General features: G+C 41.4%; 1 protein-coding gene across 6 annotated transcripts in view; it reads right to left on the reverse strand.

Annotated features, from left to right (window-relative positions):
• Nucleotides 1-12,098, reverse strand: part of Nbas (NBAS subunit of NRZ tethering complex) — a 275,296-nt gene that overhangs the window by 161,729 nt on the left and 101,469 nt on the right. For all 6 annotated transcript variants that reach the window (XM_005079052.4, XM_013119856.3, XM_013119857.3 and 3 more), the window contains exons 26-28: nucleotides 11,914-12,047; nucleotides 5,339-5,401; nucleotides 3,429-3,551 (exon numbers count right to left, since the gene is read on the reverse strand). In XM_005079052.4, the coding sequence (XP_005079109.1) occupies nucleotides 3,429-3,551; nucleotides 5,339-5,401; nucleotides 11,914-12,047 (320 nt within the window). The remainder of the gene's footprint in view (nucleotides 1-3,428; nucleotides 3,552-5,338; nucleotides 5,402-11,913; nucleotides 12,048-12,098) is intronic.

The raw sequence follows: 12,098 nt of genomic DNA on the forward strand, positions 1-12,098 counted from the left end.
AGAGAGAGAGACAGAGAGAGAGACAGAGAGAGAGACAGAGAGAGAGACAGAGAGAGAGACAGAGAGAGAGAGAGAGAGAGAGAGAGAGAGAGAGACAGAGAGAGAGAGAGAGAGAGAGAGAGAGACAGAGAGACAGAGAGAGAGACAGAGAGAGAGACAGAGAGAGAGACAGAGAGAGAGACAGAGAGAGAGACAGAGAGAGAGACAGAGAGAGAGACAGAGAGAGAGACAGAGAGAGAGACAGAGAGAGAGACAGAGAGAGAGACAGAGAGAGAGAGAGAGAGAGAGAGAGAGAGACAGAGAGACAGAGAGAGAGACAGAGAGAGAGACAGAGAGAGAGACAGAGAGAGAGACAGAGAGAGAGACAGAGAGAGAGACAGAGAGAGAGAGAGAGAGAGAGAGAGAGAGAGAGACAGAGAGAGAGAGAGAGAGAGACAGAGAGAGAGACAGAGAGAGAGAGAGAGAGAGAGAGAGAGAGAGAGAGAGAGACAGAGAGAGAGAGAGAGAGAGAGAGACAGAGAGAGAGACAGAGAGAGAGACAGAGAGAGAGACAGAGAGAGAGACAGAGAGAGAGACAGAGAGAGAGACAGAGAGAGAGACAGAGAGAGAGACAGAGAGAGAGACAGAGAGAGAGACAGAGAGAGAGACAGAGAGAGAGACAGAGAGAGAGACAGAGAGACAGAGAGACAGAGAGGGTATTCTACACATTAAGAATAGACTATGTCAAATAATTCAATGCAAATTGCCACTAAGCATATAAGCATACCTGGAATCAATTTCACATAATAATTACAAGGCTCCCATACTGTGAAACTTTGAAACACAGAAAGGAATAGAAAGGCCTTCTCTGCCTGTGGAATGAAAGTCTGAAAACTGACTTAACACAGCATCACTCCCCCAACTGATGAACAAACCTGACACAACTACCACCATCCCACAAGAAGCTGGGCCTGTTACCTAGCACACACCTCTAAACTCAGGGGTCAAGAGGCTAAAAAACAGGAGCATATAGTGGGGTTGATCCCAGTTTGAGCTATATATTTAGTTCAAGGCCAGCCTGGGTTATGTAGCAAGATTCTTTCCTTATTTTTATTTTTTAATTTTCTTATGTATACAAGTGCTCTATCTGAGTGTATACCTGCATACCAGAAGAGAACATCAAATCTTAACACCAATGGTTGTGAGACACCATGTGTTTGCTGGGAATTGAATTCAGATGCTCTAGAAGAGCAGCCAGTGTTCTTAACCTCTGAGCCGTTTCTCCAGATTTTCTTTTTAATTCAGGAAAGAATTAAAAAGAAAATCACAAATAACAATATTTGAAAAGTCGATTCTAAACTTTATATTAGAAAAGGAAAGGCCCTATAACATATAAACAAAACAAATTTGAAACAGTAAAGTAAGGAGAAGAATATTACGTAATTCCAATATTTATAATACATCTAAGATAACTAAAACAGTGTGCTATTTGAAAAGAAATAAATAGGTAGAAGAAAAAGAATAAAAATGTCAAAACCCAGCAGCATCTGTGTGGAAAACTTATTCTCAGTAGGGTTACAAAGGTTCTCGATACAGAAAGGCAGGGTTTTCAACAAACAGTGGGATGCTAGTTACACAGTAAGAAAATTTGCACCCATAGTTTGAAAAATAATCAAAAACTGTGAAAATGGATCATGACTTTAATTTGTTTGAATCTAAAAGTTTGGCTAGAAAAGATAAAAATAAAACTTCATGACAAACACTCCTGTAAAACTAATATAAGCACAATCACAAATGTACAGATTGGCTTTTGGGGTTGGTTGAAAGAAAAAGGGAGTCTGCTCAGAGACCAATGGCCATTCAAGATATCTAAGATATCTAGGTGCTCAGAAAAATGCAAGTTCAGGGCTCAGCCCCAACCAGGACATTTCCACCACTCCTTCTGAGGCTCAGAGAATGTTCTAGATGAGAGAAGAGAAAGAATGTAAAATTTGTAGGACAGAGAGAACTTCAAAATGCCATGCTCAGAGCATGACACAGAGACTTCAAAAAGTCCCATCGGGTATGGGCGTCTGCACAAGACTGCGCCTAACAGGAGCCAACCGTGGGCTGCATAGGGGCCCATGGGCTCTAAGCCCCTGACAAAATACTGGATTCTGGAGAAGAGTAGTCAGCTGTCGCCTTCAGGTGTGTGCCAGGAGTGTGCCCACCAGGCTCCATTGGACAGTTCCAAACCCATGGCCACACAGCTGATCCTGGTTAACAGCAGATAGTCATGACACACAGCAAAGGTCATGAATGTGGTTTTGGAGCTGGCCAGGGGTGAGGGGACAGGTGACAGAAACTGGGGAGTTGTAATTGAGAGTAGAGTGAGAGTAAACAGAGTGCACTACAGATGTGTATGACACTGCCAAATAATAATTTTAATCAACGAAGAACAACTGTTTTAGACAGGCAAGAAAATGGAAAGGGGCAGGGGCACAGGGGAGACTCCATCAACGCATGCCTCTAAGGACAATGTTCGTCCAGAACAGGTGGAAAAATGATCAGATGCAGTAAGAAGAAAGCAGCTCAGTGCTTAGAATGGACAGAAAAGATGCACAGATGGAAAGGACCAAAGCTATGCTTCCAGCTGTTACCCAAAGAGCTGTAGGTAACCCATTACCCATCAAGAGAGAAACATGCAGAAACACATCTGAGTTGATGAGGATAACAAGTAGCAAACCCACCCCTAAAAACTTGTTTCAAACTAAGCAGAATGCATACTGAAAAGACTATTTGGCAGGTTTTTTTGTTTTACCTTGTTTCTTTCCCCAGCATATAATACTGCCATCTACCTTTATGTAGTTATCCAAAAGAAATTAAGTATATTCCTTTGAAAACATAAAAAACCTAAATAAGTATCTATAAAAGCTGTGTTTGTAAATTTCAAAACTCCAAACAGTCCCAGTGTCCACTAACAGGTGTGCAAACACAAAATGTGAGATAAACTAAACACATTGATTACTATTCTGCAAAGGAAACAGTATAATCTAGTAAGTCATGGCACAATGTGGATAAGTCAAAGCAATTATGCTAAGCAAAAGAAAGCAAATAACAAAATAATGTCTGGCTGAGTTATGTGAGAGTCTAATAAACTGAAAACAATGTGTAAAGGAATAGATAATAAATCGGCAGCAGCCTCATGAATGGCGAGGCCGTGATGAATATGAGGAAAGAAACTATGAAGACATAAGGGGCGACTTGTAAGGACTATTACCCCGTATGGTCATTATCCTAGATATAATGACAGTGTATATCATATGTCAAAACTTACCAAATTATATACTTTAATAGCTGCAGTATGTCATTGACCAATTCTATAACTTATGGAAGTTGTCAATATAAAGAAAACAAGTAATACAACAAACACCATCTACAAGCATCCAAGAAGTGTGTTTGTCACTTACTTCCGCCCAGTATGCCTGGTCAGTCGAATCATCAGGCTGCGTGCCTCTTCTGAGCTGGACTGGGTGTTCTTGACAAACGAAACTGGCTTCTCCAGTCCATGTTTTTTCAAAAGCTCAGACACACTGTAAGTAAAAGAAGAAATGCCGACCATCATCCAAACAAAGAGACTAAGTATTTAAGCATTTAAATTATACCTAGACATTTGGCAGATCCAGTATTGATTATTACATTAACTCTTACCAAAAACAAAACTCATAATTATATATCAAACCGCATATTTCTCATTGGTTTCTATAAGACTATACTTAGAATAAATGGTCTATTCTTCAAAAGATGAAATATCTAGCTGAAAATCTCTCTGGAAAGCTTCCTGCACTCTAAAAACACGAACAGTAATAAGGCAACTGTGTGACTTTAGTATTAGGCTTCAACACTTGGCAGTACACAAGCACTGTGGTGTATAGAGCACTCTGTTCCCTTAAATGAAACTTAAATTATTTTTTATGCAACAATCTCTAGTTTGAGTGAATAAAATGAGTAAAGGGTCTTCAAATAATGATCATTTTTCTATACAAACACTGTTACTAAAATGATATCATCAGCAATTATATATTAAAAGGATAGTTGGTTATTATTATTTTGCTCCTCCCTTCCTTCTTTCCTTCCTTTCTTTATGCCTTCTTTCCTCCCTCCCACCACTTCCTTCCTTCTAATGCAAGTCTCACATACTCCAGGCTGACCATGAACATATTACATACCTGAGGATGACCTTGAACTTCTGGTCCTCCTACTTCTACCTCCTAGTGCTGGATTACCAGCACAGACAACCACATATACATTTTATGAAGAGCTAGGAATCAAACCCAGAGCTTTGTGCACAATACCAACTGAGTTACATTCTCAGGTCCTAGTTTTCATTCAATTTTTATTTTTATATGTGTATATATGTATGTACATGTATATATACATAAATGTGCATGCATGTATACATACATACATACATACATACATACATACATACATACATACATACATACATACATATGAATGCTAGTAAATAATACCAAACTCCTTAAGGGCAAACTGTCTCAGAGAAAGACAGCTCAGACTCAACATTTCATTGTAAAAGTAAGAATATCCCAACAAAAATGCATCAAATTTACAACAGTTTGGTATTATCCCAACATCACTCAAACATACTACTGTACTATAAGTCTTATCAGTTAACAGAAATTGTTTACTGACTGGTGCAATTGACAAACATTTCTTGTGCGCCTAGACAGTGTGAGGGGCTTTAACTTCTTAATCTAATAGCACTTTCATTATTTCATGAACTAATCATTATAGATAAGAAAAGCATAGGCCCAAAGGTCACCAAGCTAGTGAACAGGAATGTTTGAAATTAAATAACACTTATCTGGGTATGACATCTCATACCTGTTGTCCCAACACTGGAAGGCTGAGGCAGGAAGATGACTGTGAGTTTGAAGCCAGCCTGAGCTACATGGCCAGATACTTTTAAAAAACATAAAAACAAACAAACAAAAGCAGCACCCAACTATAAGAACAGCACAGGAGAAGCAGAGGCAGGAGGATCATCCATGAGTCTAAGGACATCCTGGTCCACATAGAGAGCTCTGGGCCCCAGCAAAACCTATGAGGGAAGGAGAGTGACTGGGCTGGGGCACACAAGCAGATGTATATACTCACACTCCGGCTCATCGGGTATCAGGGTCCTACCCCAGCACACTGCTAGAGTAAGCTAATACATGCATCACTGAGAAAACATACAAGAGAGTCACGAGACTACATGTTCAAACTGGACATGAGGAACAGGCGGGCCATGGCTGCATGGCTAGACACACACCTTAATAAGCAGAAAACAAAAAGACTTGTCTTTTTTATTCACCTGAGAATTTTTTCCAGTTGGTCTACCATGTCATGAAGAGTTGTGGTCACCTCTGTTGTAGACCTAAAGAAATAAAAATTAGGTTTGGAAGTGGGTTTTAATAAAATATAAAACAACTACATGGGAGAGAAAAGCATGTTACTCTTACACACAACAATATTATACTGTTCAATTCAATTTTGAGGCTTATTTCCTATGGACTATCCAAAAACTATTGGATTCTACACTATAGGGTCCTATACTATTTACATGAGAAGCTGATAGCATAATGTGACTATCAGGCACATCTCTGGTCATACCCAGAGCATATAGTGAATCGCTTGTGCCTATTTCGCCAAATCAACTCAATGAACAAAAATCACTCTCTGTTAAAGATTACCCAGATGTGAGCAGCTCATTTCTAAGGTACTTATGAGTTGGCTGGGCTTCAAGGTGAAAAAGAATTATGAACAGTTGTTAACTAGGGGTGTGTGTGTGTGTGTGCGTGTGTGTGTGTGTGTGCGTGTGTGCGTGTGTGTGTGTGTGTGAAACAACAATAATTAAAGAACAAGAGGGAATAGGGAGACACAGGAGAAGTTAGAATTGGAGAGGAAGGAATGGAAATGATATGAACACAGTACTCAAGAATGAAATTTGCAAAAGAAAAAATATTTAAAATTTAAAAATAGTCACAATTGAAGCCGGGCGGTGGTGGCGCACGCCTTTAATCCCAGCACTCGGGAGGCAGAGGCAGGTGGATCTCTATGAGTTCGAGGCCGGGCTGGACCGATAGACTCCAAAACAATACAGAGAAACCCTGTCTCGTAAAAACCAAAAAAAAAAAAAAAAAGTCACAATTGGTCTTAGTCACAAGGTAAAGCAGCAAAGAAGAATGAGCGAAGAGTAAAAGTATCATGGAAAAAACACTAGGGTACAGGGCCCACATGCCTGCTCTCTCCTAGGCCTATCAAGTGCTGTGGCCTCCCAAGGAAGTCCCACTAGGACTAATACTCAGGGCACACACTTAGTAGACTCTCAGGAGTGCTTTAACCCTTTCCTTTCATGGAAGGGAATCACATCAGCTTCATTAACAAGGAACCAGGGACAAGTACACCCATCAGAAGACAGTCCTTAACAGGGAACAAATAGAAAAGGGAGCCTCTGGGCTTTATGAGCCATCAGCATCAAAGAGACCACAGATTAACAAAAATGTATCCGTGAAGTCACATAAAGTTGGCACAACACACACACACACACACACACACACACACACACACACACACACATGTGAGCTGGGATTTGGTGTAGGGCTTGGCAGCTGCCAGAGGTACTATCCTGACAACTCCATGTCCTGGCCATTCTCCACTGACCTGACACTGGCAAGTGCTTGGGATTCATGAGCCTACTGAATTCTAGACTGAGTTTTATGAATAAGTAGCCCAGATGAAAACCTTGTCCTGCACTTGGAAATTCCAAAATGTCCCAAACTGAACATACCCCACCCTGGCTGAAATTAATCTGACAGTTACAGAGATTATACTATCTTTTTAAAAAATATTGTAATTTTATATGCATGGTATTCTGACTACACGTATTTATATGTATTACATGCATGCAGGAGCCTGTTATGGCTAGGAAAGGTTATTGGGTTACCTGGAACTGGATTATGGATGACTGAGAGTCAGCCACCATGTGGATGCTGGGAGCCAAACTCATGTCCTCTGGAAAAGCAGTAAGTGCTCTTAACTCATGAGCCATCTCTTCAATCCCCAAACTACACTATCTTTGAAAAACAAGTTTTAGACTTGGAACCAGTGATACCTTGGTAATAGGCTACATAAGGTCCTTCAGGTCATAAAGGGAATGTCCATCAGCACGTACACACACAGAAATAATATTTTTAAATCACCATTTGGGAGCAACTGTCACAAATACTAAAAAACACAGTGTACTTCCTGGATTAGTTGGCATTCACAAACATAATGGCCAAGAATTCTTTAACCCAATGAAACAAGCTATTTAGCTAACATGCACAGCACTTTATTGGACTAGATATATTGCTGCTCTTTTACACCAGTGTCGGGAGTCAGTGATTCTGTCTGGTTGGCTTAGTTGACAGGACACTGAGAGGACAATCTTCACTAACCCTGTTTGCTGGGGAAGCTGTTAGTAAGGGACCCCTGCATCCTGCATCCCTGTGTAGATGCAGTTTGGCCTCTGTCACTCCGATATGCTTTGGGCAATGGTCTTAGTGGATCACTAATGATGTTGGCAATAAAAACCTTGTTGCCATAATCTATCTTACTAGCCTTTTGCTAGTTAATGAAGGTCATAGATGTGAAGTAGCCTGTGGACACAATGGTGTAGGTTAAGGAACAAACACCTCTTGATTTATCTTTCCCTGTTTAAAACAAACAAACAAACAAACAAGGAAAAGACTATGAAACACTAGACAATCTCCATCTAGCCTCACCATTGACAAGGCAGGTCCTAGTAGCCTTCTGGTGGTCAGCACTTACCAGAATTCTGATGAGAAGAGAACGATCAAGATTTGTGACATGATAGACCCCACATCCCCAGCAAAATAAAACAAAACTAAACGAATTCCAGTCATCTAGCTGCAAACAGTATTGCAGTGTAAAGGCCTGAGCCTGTCACAACGAGATAAGAGGTTAGAAACATCAGACTGAACCTGCACACTTGTCTCTCCTCCTTTCCAAAGTCATCAGGATGAAAGAGAGGGAGGGAGAGAGGTAGGGGAGGGAGGAAGAGAGAGCCCAAGATGGGGGAGAAGCTTTTCTACAGGCTTCAGATACTATCTGACAACCCTCTTAGTTTTTGGGTTGGTGGAAGTGAGTTGTCTGCTAAATTAATAGATTATAAAAGTTCTTTGTCTGTCACAAGATGTTAATTGAGACACAGAGGTGGCCAAGGAACGGCTGTTCCTGAGGGCTAGAACTAGTCAACAGTAAGGTAATCTGGACTTGCAATATTCCAATCTCTCCACAATTCTGAAATTCTAATGAGTTCATCTCTACACACTCAGTTTTTCTTCAGGAATTTTCTTCCACACATCTTAAATGTGCTTTCCTTGTTGTGTAATGGCAAGAGTTACCTAGAAACAAACTTTCTTCCCAAAGAGACAAGGCTCCAATCAGCGTCTTAGTGCCTCAATAGAAAACATGATCAAGAATTACTCAAAAAGAAGGAGCACAGAGTAAAGGTCCCATGCAAACAGACAGGGCATAGCAGAGCTATCAGGAGAACTGGGAAACGGGGAGGAGGGTACTATGCTCCCAGAAGAGCTGGGGAATGGGAGGAGGGGAAGAAGGAAGGAGGGCGGACATCTATCTACGCACTTTAGACTAAGACTCTGAGCTTTGTTTTTAAATGAACAAGAAACAGTTTGTTGAACTTAAAAGGCCAAAATAAATATTAAAATGTAAAAGCTGGATTAGAAGATAAAATTGAAGAAATATCAGATCAATTCATAAAAGGTCAAAATATGGGGAAAAGAATAAAAGGAGATGCAAACAAACACATAAACAAATAAGATCTACAATTAAATACCAAACCTGGCAGACCTAACCTTTGAATAACAAGATTTGCAGGCAGTGGAGAGGAGAGTACAAATAAACTCATCAAAGAAAAAAGCAGAACTATTTAGGAATGTGCCACCGGGGCCTTATCCTCCTAGGTCTGAAGTAGAGTGATACAGACTGTTGGAATCCAGCATTATGTTGACCCCATCCCCTGACTGTGGGTGGGACACTCATATCAGCACTCAGATAGAAACATAGGCAGCTCAAAGGGCCCTGTGTTGCATGGCCACGTCATGGCTAGTCATGCATTATGGGGCTACATAAAGACTCAGGAAAAGAGGAAGCTGAGAGATTATTTAGTATTCCTGACTACTTTATGGTTCAGTCAGGAGCCCAAAAAAAAAAAACAAAAAACAAAACAAAAAAAAAGGAAGCCGGAATCTTCCAATCCAGAGGAAAGAGCAAGTGAAAGAAGGCAAACAATCTCACCTTGCTGTTTGAACAATGCTTACATAATCATGATGGTGGAAACACTACAGAGTGGAGGAAGGCTAATGAACAATGATTTTTACATGGTTTACAGCTTAACTGTGAAATGAAATACTGTATAATACTATAACAAAGGGAGTCCTGGTTTGCTTTCTGCTGCTATGGTAACACAATGAACAAAGCAGTTGAGGGGGGAGGGTTATTTGGTTTACAGGTTACAGTTAATGATCAAGAGGAGCCAGTGTAGGAGCTCAAGGCTGGAACCTGGAGGTGAGAATTAAGAGAAACCACAGAGAATCTGCTTACTGACTTGTTTCCACTAGCTTACTCAGCTGTCTTTCTTACACACCCAGCCCCACCAGCCTAGGGATAACACCACCCAGAGTGGGCTGGGCCCGCCCATATCAATCAACAATCTAGAAAATGCCCCTCAGGCATCCATACCCACAGGCCAATCCAATGGAGACAGTTTGTCAATTTGGGTTCCCTTTTTTCAGGGTGGCCAACAAGCAAAGAAAAGACAAAGAAAATGACCTTGAAAGTATTTGCTTTTTAAGCAAGGCACTTGGATGGTACAGATTAAGGCATCACAAGTTCAGGGCCAGCATTACCCACAAAAGGAGTCAAAGGCTAGCCTGTGGTACATAAAACCCTATGTCAAAAACATCCCACCAAAAGAAAAAAGGAAAAAAAAGCATTTAATTTGTTAAAACAGGCATCTAATATTGGGAAAGTGGGCACCAAAAAGTTGTTTATTGTCTTAATCTTCATTTCAACTCTTTTCTTACTTTATCTTACACGTGCAAATCAGGAGAGGACTATTTCCCTATGGGCTCCCTTATGACACAACGGGGCCTCTCTAACCAAGTGTCTTTCTAAATGGTACCAACTTTCACAGTGAAAGGGCCAGTTGTCTCATAAATGGTGTGACAGACAGTCTGTGCATAGCAGAGTGCTGCTTTCCTGAGGTGTCATGTAGGTCTCTCTGTGCCCTGTTGTTGAACACCACCCCCTGTGCACGGCATCTATCACCACTGTCATCTGGAGATGCTGTGATGACTCAGGAGCAAACCCGGAGACTGGACTGCTGACAGCCTCTCAGGGAAGGGAGGAATGAGGTGGGTGGGCCAACCCTTCCCTGAGGTCTCAGCCACGCGCCACACCTCCACGCCAGCTGTATGTGATTGTGCCCCAGCTGCACGTGGCCTGTGCTCTAAGGGGTAGTAGAGAACATAAACCGTGAAGGTAACTGAAGGGCAGACTCCATCTCATCCAGATCAGACTTTACAATAGTGGGGCGGAATTGGGGTCTCCCAGCGTCTGATCAGTAAGCACATTAGTTCATGGAGCTGAACACAGAACCATCCTTTGGCTAATCGTTCATACCCTGTGTGGAGAAAGCACTTAGTCACATCTCTGCAGGAAAAGCTCACATTGCCCCCGAACTAGTTGTAAGCCACAAGGTCAGTCCAAAGAACTCATGGGATTTGGGTCAAACAGTTAGAACATGACTCATTTTCCTAAGGGACATTGTGACATCCAGTGTTTCTTGGCTCACCACACAAGGAGGGTTACTGTTAGGGATGCTCCTGTGATAGTTGGGTAAATGTGCTGGCAGCCACTTTGTTACTCTGTGAAGACAAACATCACCTTTGAAGCCTGAAAATGAAAAGGACAGATTCTGGGACGATACCCTACACTAGGCAAAAACTCATTTTCCATTCTTCTTTTCCCTGTATCCAAGTCTATGGGAATCAGTGTTTTAGGATGGATTGCAAACATGGTGATTGCTACCATCCATGTAGTCAAAAATAAACATTTCCCTGCCACGAGATGAGGGATAGAAAATAGAAGGACAGAAGAAATATACAGCAAGGAAGGCTTCCTGTCTAAACATTTAACTTTACACAAGAAGCAGAAGACATAGGCTGAGGGCTTTGGCTCAAGTACCAGAGGCACAAAGACAAGGATGTTTGTGAGCATCACATGGGATCCTTAGGAATAAGACTGCAAAGGGATAGCAAGAAAATGACAGCTATGTGACATCTCAGGAGAGAGCTAGTAAATATGAATGAATGAAGAAAGACTTCACAAAATAAATGCAGTTGGTCTATAATATACAAAAAAGAAAAAAAGAAAGAAATACCTAAAGCACACTGTAAGCACAAAGAAATCACTGTAGACTTTTAGAGTATTCTTGCTACACTGCTGGTGTTTCTTGCTTTTCAGTGGGTCACAGTTAATGGAACAATCGTCGAAATTACAACTATAGTGAAACACCCATTTAGTAACAAAAGAATGAAGGTTCTCTCCAGACACCAAGCTGACAGACAGTTTTAATTTCTTCTCTGTGTGGCTCACCGTTATGCCTTGCAGAGCTGGGGTAGATTCAGATCACATGAACACTGAGCATGCACTCCACCTCTGAGTTACTACCCCCCACACACACTTTTGTTTTCTCATTGCCTCTAACTTTTCTGTTGGTGAACCCTTAGAAAAGCGGTGCCTTTGTCTTAAGCACTGAAATAAGAAGACTTGGTAAGATTGGCCTCCTCGGCTTCTTACCCACATCCCCTTTGTGGAAGGCATTCTAGGATGTCATAGCAGAGAGAGAGCTGGTCACTCCGTTCACAGTTATAGATGCACTCCAGTGCTATTGCCATCAGCTGGTCCTGGTCAGGGATAATTGTTTGCTGCAGCTAGAGAAAATGAAGCATTTTGTACTCAGTGTCAGTTCCCCATAACCCAGC

Source organism: Mesocricetus auratus, unplaced genomic scaffold, assembly GCF_017639785.1.
Source record: "Mesocricetus auratus isolate SY011 unplaced genomic scaffold, BCM_Maur_2.0 Super-Scaffold_100024, whole genome shotgun sequence".
Lineage (NCBI taxonomy): Eukaryota > Metazoa > Chordata > Mammalia > Rodentia > Cricetidae > Mesocricetus > Mesocricetus auratus.